The 12,839-nt window shown below is 44.1% G+C and overlaps 1 protein-coding gene across 1 annotated transcript in view; it reads left to right on the top strand.

The window, feature by feature from the left end:
• LOC144098331 (beta-1,4-mannosyl-glycoprotein 4-beta-N-acetylglucosaminyltransferase-like) overlaps window positions 1–12,798 on the top strand; it is a 37,361-nt gene extending 24,563 nt beyond the window's left edge. The window contains exons 2-3 of the mRNA XM_077630889.1: window positions 562–1,010; window positions 6,023–12,798. Coding sequence (XP_077487015.1) covers window positions 562–1,010; window positions 6,023–6,985 — 1,412 coding nt within the window. The 3' untranslated portion in view covers window positions 6,986–12,798. The remainder of the gene's footprint in view (window positions 1–561; window positions 1,011–6,022) is intronic.
• Window positions 12,799–12,839: the final 41 nt, after the last annotated feature.

The following is a 12,839-nucleotide window of genomic DNA, read 5'->3' as shown; positions in this document are numbered from 1 at the left end:
ACCTTAATGCATCGGAAAGCGTAATTTTAAAAATTATTGCACGGCTTCGCTGCAGTACCCTGTACATCCCATCACATTATTGTATGCGAATTAAGCCTTGATGGGGTCTCTCCCCTTGCGACAACTACTGAACGTCGGATACGTGCAGCAGTATAATGTCGAATCTGCCAAGGAAATGCACATTTTCTTACCAGGTCATAGGAAGTCCACCGGCTCTTCGCCGCGTCGTGCTCTTAGCGCCTGCTCAGAGCTCGTGCTTATCACCTGCCAAGTCGGCTGCTAGTCCCATTGATTCTAAATTTGCCCCGGTCTTGCGCCAGCCACCATGTTCTTGCGAGTCTCATCTTCCCACGTGGCCCGCTGCAACTTTTCGCTTCTCTTGGTGTCCGCAGTTTCACATGCAAGCGAAAACGATCGCGATTTCTGCCGCCGCGGTGCAAGAACCTGATTCGAGCGGCCCTCGTCACCAACGAGTTCGAAATTTCGCAAAAAACCACACCGCGCGGCTGCAGCATTGGCCGAATAACTGCGTGCTCATACGCGCGCCCTCGTTGTCGGCAGGGGGCTCCTCGGAGAGCGGAGGGAAGAAGCAGTCCCAGGCGGAGGTGAGCCTGCCGGCCTGGTGCTGCAGCGTGCGCCGCATCCGCATCATCGTGGGCTGCTTCATAGCGTTCAACGTGCTCGTGCTCCTGCTGGCTGCGGTCAACTCGGGCACTGTGTCCCGTGCACGCCACGGCGGGGGCCTCTGGACGGACCTGTGCCAGCACTGCGGCGGCGACGGCCACAACCGGGACGCCTCGTACCGGGACATCGCCGCCGACATCTTCCACCTGCCGCTGCTTGAGAACGCGGACATGAGTGCCCACTACTACCCGCTGCAGGCGTCGGCGGGAAGCGCGGTCGGCAAGTGGTGCTTCCGCCAGGGTTCGCTGCCGGCCGCCGATTCCGAGAAAGCCGGAAAGTGCCTCTGTGCCAGGGCCTACTACGGCGCTGACTGCGGTATTCCACAGGTATGGGTTTCTAGTGATGTAATTGTCATTTTCATGTAGACTAATCAATATGATGTCTCATTACCAGTTTAAATTGTGGTGCTGCGCGACTGTTCTGCCAGCTGCTCTATGTGGAATTCTTTGTGGTAGCTTTTCCAGTCTGAAAGTATGTGCAAGCAGCTGTATCGATGGCTACCTGTTACGTGCTAGATCAAAAGAGCTGCAATTTTTGGAGCGAAAAGCTTCACTACGCCAGCTTTTCGAGCCGTCAGCGGGGCCGCAAGTTTAATATAGCTGGAGGTCAAACAAGGAAATGACGCCTGTCTCTCATATCTCGGTGGACACCCGAACCGCGCCCGTAAGGGAAAGAAAGTGAAATAAAGTTGGTTTTAAGGAAGGGAAATTACTCCTGTCTCGCATATTTCGGTCGACACCCCAAGCATGCTGTAAACGATCTAAGTAAAATGAAAGTTGGTTTTAAGAAAACGAAATGAGGCCTGTCTCACATTGGGCCATTTCCTTTAAAAAAAATTTCTTTTTCAATTTGGCTTTCTGAAATTATCTGCAGGGTTCGGGCATCGTTTGGAACCGGATTTGTTTCCATACCTCCCCCCGGGCTCGAACCCGACCGCGGCGGCCGGGTTTCGATGGCTGCGAAACTCAAAGGCGCCCCTTTGCTGTGCCATATCAGTGGTTAAAGATCCCAAGGTAGTGGAAATTATTCCGGAGCCCTTCACTACGGCACCTTTTTCTTCCTTTCTTATTTAACTCCCTCCTTTATCCCTTCCATAACGTGGCGGTTCAGGTGTCCCCTGAGATCTGAGATACTGGGGCATTTCCTTTCCCCAACAACCAATTTACTATTTACATATCACCAGCAATAATACAGTTGTAAATATAACTGAAGCTGTATTAAATATATACTAGATGTCTTATGTGAGCGCCTTTAATGTCCTTTGGAAGAAAGCAAGATGTTTAACAAACAAAAAAATGCCTACTACTGTGTGTGTGTCAGTATGGTGGCTATCTATGGAAACTGCCAGTCGCTTGACCACAAGCATAGATGCAGCTTTTCGCTTTCTACCAAGGTTAACCAGAGCTAAACCACCTGCAATTTTTTTCATCTTTTGTACTTCTGAAAGTATGTGCAAGCAACTGTATCATCTGTATCTAGCATCCTATTATGTGCGAGATCAAAAGATCTGCAATTTTTCATCTTTTGTACCTGCAGGTTTCTCTTGCTCAGAATTGTATCGCAGGGAGAATGCATTATCGTGTTACAGTGTCAAGGTAATCAGTTGTGCCAATGAGTAGAGAGTGACTGTGCACTCTGAATATAAAGGCACCAGGTAAACTGCAGATCAGTAGAGCTGCAAGGTGTAACAATGTTGATCAGAGAGGAGAGAATGTGTGGGCACTTGGCAGTGCAAGAAACAAATGTTCAAGGGATCGAACACTGAATTTTAAGCACACAATCTTTTTTAGACACAACATAGAGCTTGCTGTCTAAGGTTTTTTATTGCGCAGCAGTTTTGTTAAAAGCATTGTAGAAAAATTTTACCAAGAATTTTTCACTCAGTGCATACCCAATTTTATGTATCCAATGTCTCAATGGCAAGCAGCCTTTCTTGACACTGAAACGTCTGCACTGCCTTGTGATGGAGGGCCCTCAATCTGTTCCACTCAGGTCGCAGCAGTTGGCAGCCCTGAGAGTGTGCAGGCTACAGCTGCGGCGGCCTGTGACTTACAGTGCTTGTGTCATTGCCTGTCGTGCTTGCTACGGACCGCATTTTTCTACTTCTTATTCTTTTATGCTCCCCTCATCCCTCTCCCCCAGTGCAGGGTAGCCAACTGGAACGTTTTACTGGTTAACCTCCCTGCCTTTTTCTACCACTTCTGTCTCTCTCTCTCCCCTCACACACAGCGCAGACTTCCTACTTTTAATTCGAAAAACGCCTCGAGCATTCCTTTTATGCACACCTAATCACCACATGACACAGCCAGGAACCAACACAGCAGATAAGTTTAACAATTGGGTAGATCCGAACTAGGGAACCAATCGAAAAAAAAATTTGTAAGCGTGTGCATGCATGCCTAAACACACTTGTTACCTAGATAAAAGGAGAGAGGAGGAGGCAAGTGAACACCTGACATTGAAACTAAATGACACACGGCCGAACCATATAGTACGAGCAAAAGAAAAAACTTAGTAGGCAAAAAGCGATTTGACATGGGACCAACAGTAACAACAGTAAACGATGAAGGTGCAAACACTAAAAAATAATCGAAAGGGCATAAAAGCGAAACCTTATGAATGATACAAAACCAGAATACCAACGAGGTTAAAACCGAGAGTGAAAATGGAAACAACAAAAAACAAAGGTAAAAGCGACGCGATGATGAATAAAAAACTAAAACCAGGCTAAAACGTAAAAAGGAAGGAAACAACAAGTAACAAGAGTAAAGGTGCAGCGTTACAAAGGACAGTCTAAAGTTTTACCTTCTAAAAACGAGATTTTTTCATTTGAAAGCAGAATGAATGGAGTGCTCACGCAATTGTTCGTATTCTTTGCGATTAAGAAGGCCTCAATTACTTCCCTTTCTGTCTTTGTTCTAGCTGTAGCGAGGAACTTAGTACTTTCTAGAAACTTGAATAGGACTTGAATAGAAACGGGTGGCAATCACTTTTTGCAAAAAAAGTGATTGCCACCCGTTTCTAGAAAGTACTAAGTTCCTCGCTACAGCTAGAACAAAGACAGAAAGGGAAATAATTGAGGCCTTCTTAATCGCAAAGAATACGAACAATTGCGTGAGCACTCCATCCATTCTGCTTTCAAATGAATAAATCTCGTTTTTAGAAGGTAAAACTTTAGACTGTCTTTTGTAACGCTGCACCTTTACTCTTGTTACTTGTTGTTTCCTTCCTTTTTACGTTTTAGCCTGGTTTTAGTTTTTTATTCATCATCGCGTCGCTTTTACCTTTGTTTTTTGTTGTTTCCATTTTCACTCTCGGTTTTAACCTCGTTGGTATTCTGGTTTTGTATCATTCATAAGGTTTCGCTTTTATGCCCTTTCGATTATTTTTTAGTGTTTGCACCTTCATCGTTTACTGTTGTTACTGTTGGTCCCATGTCAAATCGCTTTTTGCCTACTAAGTTTTTTCTTTTGCTCGTACTATATGGTTCGGCCGTGTGTCATTTAGTTTCAATGTCAGGTGTTCACTTGCCTCCTCCTCTCTCCTTTTATCTAGGTAACAAGTGTGTTTAGGCATGCATGCACACGCTTACAAATTTTTTTTTCGATTGGTTCCCTAGTTCGGATCTACCCAATTGTTAAACTTATCTGCTGTGTTGGTTCCTGGCTGTGTCATGTGGTGATTAGGTGTGCATAAAAGGAATGCTCGAGGCGTTTTTCGAATTAAAAGTTGGAAGTCTGCGCTGTGTGTGTGTACGTGTTTCTTCTTGGTCCCCGTTTCTTTCGCGCAGTTCAATCATGAACGAAATCCACCAACTAGCCCGCCTCAAAACCCTTCTCTCTCTCCAATGCTGGAAGCCATGATCAGAAAACGTGATGCGATTTCACGTTAGTAAGAGTGGTGTAACAAAAAATAATGTAAATCTCACCTGCCAGACAGTAATTAAACAATTTTAGTGTAGAGCAGCATCCAGTTCAGCTTCCACATCCAGAGCTGTTACAGCACAGTGATGTTCATCAGACATGGCAGTAATTAAATTAATGTAATTAAATTATTTCTTTTGGTGTTTTGCAATGTAATGAATTATGTTGCTCATATAGTAATTTAGTAATGTAATGAATTATTTCAGGGTGGTAATTTTGGATTTAAAGTAATTAATTCCTTTCGAAATTATATTTATTGAAATATACCATTGACCTTTGTATCGGCAAAACTGTGGTGGTCTATCGTGCGCCCGGTAGGGTGCCTCGAAAGCAAGAATGGCCCTAAGCAAGCCTAAAAGATTGACGTAAAGGAGTGGTAAGTAGAGACAAAAATTGGGTAGGACTGTGCGTCTGGGATTGCCACTGTCTTCTGTAGTTGCACCTAGCAGGTATGTGATGGAGTTTAGTTGGCAGGCCGACAATCAAAAGGCCATCAACATCTCGTACCCAGACGCCGTTGACCTGGTTTTCTCCTTTAGTTTTTATCTAAGGGGTTCTACAATGACATATTTAATAGGAATAAGAAAGGCAAAACACTGTAGTGCCATCTAGTGATAAAAGCTAAAAGCACATTGCCGACGATGCAAATGGAGCATCACTCTTCATCTAAGGATGCCCTGGAGAGAGCATAAACTATAATAACATGATACGGTGGAGTAATTGCCAGCAAAATCCGCAAGGCTAAATCCACCAGTAGCTTGCAATAACCTCAACCTCTATAATAAAACATGGTGAACACTTCTGGAAGAAAAAGAAACTATGCACTTAAAGCAAATCAGCCACAGTACTCTGAGATGTGGTCGTGTGTTGAGATACACTGATAATGGCAAGCTCTCATCGCAAGATGGTACATCAGTTTGTTTTAGGCAATATGCAGTGCAGATTAAAATTATAAATCTTTCTTTCTTCGATTGCAGTTCTCAGTTCTCACTATACAAGGCACGACCTTTTAATTCCTGCTATAAGCTCGTGACACGTTTTGTCAGTGGTCGGTCCTTTCGATACCCAAGCATGCAGAAGAGCTGTAAAAATGGCAAAGAATGATCGTGCGCTAACTAATATTAGATGTAGTTTATCTTCCCAAATTACTGAAGTCATGCAGTGCTTAGGGTGAATAATGTGACAAAGATTTGAAATGAAGTGGTTTAATAAAATTATAATAAACAGGAAAGAAAATATTTTTGCTAGCCCCAGCATCTACCATTGATACTGAAGCACCTGAGCTGGGGCAGTGGAAATAAAGGATAGCAGGCAGAATGGTGAAATGAAATAAAAGAGGTGAGGAGACAGGAAAAAGGGATAACCATGGAGGAAGGAAAGAACTCCTTTAAAATCTGTGTTTATATTTTTCACAGGTTGTGTGGAACTCAAGCTTCCTTGAAGGTGGCACAAGACATGGTGCTTGGGTCAGACGTCGAGTCAAACCTAGGAGGCTTCTGAGCATTGCATCTGTGACAGGCCCAATGCAACTAGACTTCCTTCGACTCCAAGTTGCATACCTGCGACCAGTCGTAGATGTTTTTGTCATCGCAGACAGGACTAATCGCCTTCTAGCAGACATCGAGCGTACTTTTGGTGGTCGAGAGGAGTATGCAAGGATTGTGTACCTTCCCCTGAAGGACCTTAAGAACTCATCTGTTGCTGCTGAGGATGTACTCCAGCAATTGTTTTGGAAGCGTCTCTCTGACTTCCGTCTGGATGACCTTCTGGTCTGGACCGACCTTACCACAGTGCCACTAGCCGAAGCTCTTCTCTTCCTCAAACTTTATGAAGGTTTCTCAGAGCCTGTTTACTTGAATGTTCGGAGGCTGGCATACAGCTTCCTTTGGGAGAGCAAGCCAGGAGCTCTGGTGGGCAACTCAGTTGAGCCAAATTCGAAACAAGAAAGCCCCTTTGTTTCAAGCTTCGCTGTGTTGAGTGTGTTGTGTCGTTACAACCTGACCTGTGCCACACCACCCAAGGCAGCTGCTTTTCCTGTGGCACAGCTCGAAGCATTCACTAAGAACCATGGGTGGGCTGTAGAGCAGTGGACACTGGGCACAAGTAAAGAGCCATCTGGGTGGAATTGCAAGAGCTGTGTGACTTTTCCCGATTCATCCTCACTGTTTCCTGAAGCAAGTATGAATGGATCTACGGTGACTAATGAAGAATGGCGAGGGAATTTGATGAAAAGACTCAAGGAGCAAGGTTTCCATCGTGATATTGTGCAGCTTGTGAATGACAGTGATCCAAGGTACCTCGCACCACAAATATTGCTGGAGAAACCAGGGTCCTTATGGTACTTGGTGCCACTGCATTTGAAAGCATCAGAAAACTGACGCTTAAGGTAGCATTCTTACTATGCTTACTTTTGTCTTAGTTTGCAGTAAGGTGTGCTGTACCCGGTGAACTTAGTTTTTGTTTCCTATTTCTCTGTGCATCATGTGTGCAACGGTGGTTTTCCACAAGGCTTGCTGCAATAAGAAACTGTGTGAAATTGTGTATCTGTGCAAATAGTTGTTACTGTTGTGTTTTAGTGTGCATGATCTTTTTTGCAGCTTGGCTGCTGGACTTAAAGTACTATTTAGTAACCCTTCAACTTTATCATCTCGGACACCCAGCATTTGTGTCGCTGCACTAATGTGATTGAGCTGTGCAAAAATCAGGCAACTCTGCAGCAGTTGTGATGCATGTTTGCATTTGACTGCTTTGGTTCAAGAAGTGTACAGTCTCTGAAGCATCCTGGACATTTGTCTTTGTCATGCTATTTCTTTTTGTTTTTGCAACAAATTATAAGCTTGCCTTAGCAAGAAATATCTGCTGTGTCATGAGACATTTGGTCTCACATGCTAAATTATGCTGGTACACTTTTGTATCTCAACCAAACAGTGCCTTCTGCTTGTGCCAGCTTCGTGGAATGTTAATAGTTAAAGTTTCTGGTCATAGACCTAGTGTTTTGGTTATAGATCTTTCATCCCTTAGTTAAACCAAAAATTGTTGCAAGATGTGTGATATAGTGTGTCATACACACCTTGAACTGCATCTGCTTTCCTGAAGCACCTTTTGATGCAGAGCTGTTGTGATAAACCATCTTTTGCTGGCATTACACTCTTGAGTAGCTGTGAAACTTTGTAGCAGCAAGGTGCCTGCCACTTCTTTGGCTCTGAATGTTCGTGTGTTTTTTCCCATTTTGCATTTTACTTTAAGGTGCTGATATGCTTAGGTTTTCTTCGGAAATTTGATTTGTTCTATGAGAATTGTGACAGTGGCTGCAGTATGATGGTAGCATTTCTCCTTAACATGTCAGTTAATGTTCAGTTCATTACATTAGCTGTATGCATGTATTTTCATGTGAGTTGCTTGCTACAGACTACTCTAAACTGTTTTTTAATGTCTCTGTTGCAGTATTTAGGCTGCAACTCTTATGCACATTGTGCATAAATTTATAGAGTTTGCTTTGCTAGCTAACGTTTCATTACAGAAATTAGAACAAATGTTCATATCAATTGGCTTTATGGGCTTCACCATTATGGCAATTTGTTGTGTTGTAAGTTTATTTCCTAAATTTATTTCCTTTGAGAGTGTATGGAACACAGGTGCATGTATACAAATCACAGTGAAAAAATAGAAATGTCTTAATTTATAAATGTAAATTATGGCAAGGTTGCTGTAAGCACAATTCAGAAGTGAGAACCAACTCTGCAGTTGATTAAGTACTGTATTCCCAAAAGCCTTTGAAGATGCTTTTGTTTTCACATTTGCACTTTTATCTGTGATTTAGTTGTGCATGGTGTGCACATATATGTCTGTCTGTAGATGCCACTTCACGACACATAACTTTCCCAAGCATTACTAGCAATTTCTTGGCAGTGTACAGCTTGAGGTGCAGTAAAAGATGGCAGGGTCCCCCCTATATTTTGTTGAAAGCAAGCCAGGTTTATATCGGGAGCACCCCAGAATCCATATTTTATAAGTGCAGCTTGCGTTGATTTCGGAGGGGAAATGCGTACATGGAAATGTCTGCTTGGCATTAGTGCACCTAGCACTTGTGGATCTTTTTCTCTTCGTTTTCAGGTTGTGATTGAGGGAACTAAGTTTTTGCATAGAATAAACGCACGAGCCAGGTACATTAATATTCATACCAAATGTAACACTTTCAAATCTACCTTGAGAGTTGAGATGTAAGCAAGTCGTGAAGCCCATTTCGTTAAACAGTGATGTGTTACTAAGTGCTCTGCCCTGCTTTGCATGTTTTCATCTTGGCACAGCACACGAGTACTGTACTGAGGTATCCGCGACCAATGGATGACCTGCGTTCATCCAGAAACAAGCTGTTTTTTCTCACCATCAGTATTCCCACCACTGAAACCAAATGTTTATTCACGTTCGGTAGATATTTTTGTAGGTATGAGAGCCATCATACTGCCTTTCCTGCCTTGCCGTCATGCACTTCTTCACCTCCAATGCATCCTATTTTCACTCGATCCTCGGTACAACGTAATGCTCTTGTTTCACACAGTGGTGCGTGCATGTCAATACTTTAGTGTGGAGTAGGATATGTTTTTTGTTGATGAGAAATTACTTTTCTGTCTGTTTTTATTCTGTCAGATTCCTGATTGTGCTTTAGATTATTCATGCTTTCGCTTCCTATAGTAATAACCAGTGCTGTGATAGTTGTTAAGTTTGGACCCCACAGATGAATTTAAGGTGTGTTCTGTAAAAGTACCCTGTAAAACAGCATTGTTCTTTAGGTTGTGAGCTGTTCATCCTTCTAGGAAATGTGCTTCGGGCTGATATTAAGGCATGCCATCACAGGTAATACCTGCAGTCTTCCATGAATGGAGTGCTGTACATGTTCTGGTCCTTGTACCTTTGCAATGCCACATTTTTTGTGATGATTGAAAAGTCTAAGCTAGCCATACAGTTCCGTCTAATCCAGGTGTGAAGGAATTGTGCATACATAAGATTTTGCCCAGCTTGTACTTCAACAGGGCATGTCATCAGGCAACAAAAAAATGTTCGTGTAATATGCACTTGGAAACATACATTTAAATATGCTGGCATGTCTATAGTGTCATACAAATGACTGCAACCATAGCTGCATTCTCGTTGCTCTGTTGGCATCGGATAGTGTACTAAAAATTACCATGTTGAAGTTCATTTGGTCGATGCTATTGCATGAAAGATCATTTTTATGCACTAGCTGTGCTGTTTTGTTATTTTGCAAGCATTAGTTGTCGGCTCACTTAATGGGCTTAGAACAGGTGACACTAATGAGGTTCAACATCTGTGGCTAGACGGTATTGTCTCCAAGCTCCAGGAGAGGTTTATGCCACTAGGTCATCGCATCTGTAATGTAACCATTACGAAACGAGTGAGCACATAGGCAGCTTATGATTTCTTGAAGGCCAGGTACAACCCTGACAACACATATATGGATTTAAACCCTTTCTGTGCGGGCACTTTGAACTTTTGTCGCATGACATGTTCAACTTTGAAGCCATGACATTATTCAGATGTAGCAGTGCACGCATGGATAAGTGCATGCAATCATAACTCCTCCTTAGCAGCTTCACCTTTTTCCTTGGCTCTCAGCATTATTAGAATCACTATTCTGAGAACGCGGTGCTAAAACCTTCACCCGTCTGACATCAAAACTTTAAGAGTATGTCTTGGTGTGAGGTTTAGGGATGGAACTGACAATCGGTCACAAAAAAAAAAATTATTTGACGGCAGTTAGAAAAGTGTCATTTGCGAAGAGAAAATCTCCAAAAGTATTTCTGGTCTGTCAGTCTTGAACAACCGCTTACTTTCTGCACTGACGGTTGCGCTCCATTATTTTATTTGCTTAAATACGGCTCAATCATGTTGGCAAAGTTATATTGCCAATTTCCCTCAAATGAAATCGCTCTGGACTGATGAAATCTCACCTTTTTCACTAGTAGAGTGGTGCACAGATGGCTTAATAACGCTTCATTTTGGCTTTTTGCTGTGCAAGAACTGAATTTAGAATATATTAAACATGTCTAGCTCCATGAGTTTTTCTGCCGATGTAAGCACGGCTGTCCAACTTTCAAGTATGAATACCTGATCAGGCAGCTGAAGATAATCATAAGATTACCACTGGAAACCTCCGCCGAACTATAGCCGGATTCGACTCAAGAACGCAGTGGCAAATGCTGCTTGAAGGACTCCCTCTAGCCGTATAATGGCGTTGATCGATTTTCATGACATCGCAGTTAATCTCGAGGCACAGTAGGTTAATCCCCTGTCACAAGTGCGTGACGGGGCCTCCTTTGAGGAGCATTTGCTGATGTGTTCTTGAGTTGTGTCCGATTATAGGATGTTTTATTTACTTTGCTTTGTACCGTTCTCGCATTTACCCAAGCGGCGCAGTTTTTGCAAGACTATAGCTTCCTGCGTTACTGGCCACCGAAATTGAGTGAAATGTGCCATACTATAAGTTTTATAGTGTAATTGAGGTTTTTAGTTGTGCACGTAACTGTGTGCCTCAGTTCAGTCAGCCCTCCGCAGCATATTAATTCATTTCCTATTATATCGCGCTTCCAGCGTTATCCGAATTCCTGGTAGCCTCGCTCGATCGTTTATCCAGCAAGGATTTGGTTGTTCGCACACCACGCTTTCGTTGCTTACGTCACAGCTGAAATTATCCACCGACTAAAGGTAGGCAGTCTTGTATGTTTCCAAATTCTCTCAGGACGACTTCAGTCCATTTCAGCATATCCCACCGGTTCCACAGCGCAAGTCTGCTTCAGAATTAAAGTCCGGCGAGATGTCTGCCCCATGGTACACTTTACTTGAGAGTCGGGGCAGAAAGACAAACTTTATTAGCTGAGTAGGAGCGGAGCCCGTTGGACGATCCGATCCCGAAGGCCCGGCTCCGAGCTGCGCAGTGCGGCCTACCACGTGCTGCTCCTCGGTACGTAGTGATTAAGCGGAAGGGTGTAATAGGGCAGGCCCACATGATGTGGGATAGGGTGATAGGGGTAGATATGGAGAGAACAGCGGGATTCGGGAAGGCGTGCATTTGACGCTGACGCCAGGAAATTTCGAGCGCGCAGGATAGGGACCTGTCGGCCAATGGTTAAATTGGTAGACCAAGTCGGTAATTAAAAGAATGATGCCCCGCTGAGTGGTCAGCCGGCCCCTTGCTACCTCGCTCCGTGGCGGGGATAGGGGCTGGGCCCCGCGCGGATTCTAATGCCTCGGGCGTGTGAGTGGGCCGCCTCGTTCCCTTTGAGGGAGGAGTGTGCGGGGGTCCAGGTGAGCTGGTTGGTGTGGATGGGGGGGGGGGGGGTTAGATCGTAGGAGGCAGAGGGTGATGGGAGAGATCCGGCCTTTAGAGAAATTATTGATGGCGGTTTTGGAGTCGCCTATGATTTTGGGGGTTGGGCTGGAGGTGGAGCCTTTCCCCTCTGTCCTCTAGCTCCTCGAAGTATGTGTGGAAAGCATTTAACAAAAAAAAATAGAGGCTGGTAGGGCATAATCAGGGACGTAGTCACGCGAAAGCCATAAACGTCAACTCGACCAGGAAAAACGTCCTCTGTGTAAACATGGAAGCTGGATGGCAGCAGCCATCACGGTAACAAACTCGGGACATAGGCACAGCAAAAATAAACGCTCATAGCACTCGCCACCGCAGAAGCAAACAAGAAATAAAAGCCACAGAATTACAGATTCGCAGTAAGCGTGTAGAAACCCTGAACAGGGGGGGTCAACAAACTAACCGACAGCCTATTAAACAAGACCTACAATTAGCCGGCAAGCACAATGTGATTGGTCCTTTTAGTCCCCTAATTCCTCTTCCCTAGTGTAGGGTAGCCAACAGGAACCCCTTTCTGGTTAACATCCCTGCCTTTCCCTCCTCCTCTTTATCTACCTACAATGTGATTGGGTTCCAGGACATGCAGTGAGGGGAAACCACTTAGCCGACATAATAGTTCGAGGGCATCCAATCGGTCAGGGAGGCCGCCGAAGAATTCGAGGTGGACGAGAATCAGGAATGTGTTGACAAACATATTAACTTATGGCGAAAGAAGAAATCGGTGTAATCTCGACTCGCGCAAAAGAAAGGCTATAGGAATCTTCGGCGCCAATTAGTGGCTCTGAATAAAGAAATTGAGAACCGGGCCCTGACTAGACAGAATTGAGGCGGTATCTGTGACCAGATGG

The sequence above is a fragment of the Amblyomma americanum genome, chromosome 7 (genome assembly GCF_052857255.1).
Source record: "Amblyomma americanum isolate KBUSLIRL-KWMA chromosome 7, ASM5285725v1, whole genome shotgun sequence".
In the NCBI taxonomy this organism is placed as follows: Eukaryota; Metazoa; Arthropoda; class Arachnida; order Ixodida; family Ixodidae; genus Amblyomma; species Amblyomma americanum.
Note: the sequence above shows the minus strand (reverse complement) of the source record. Positions and strands in the feature narration are given on the sequence as shown.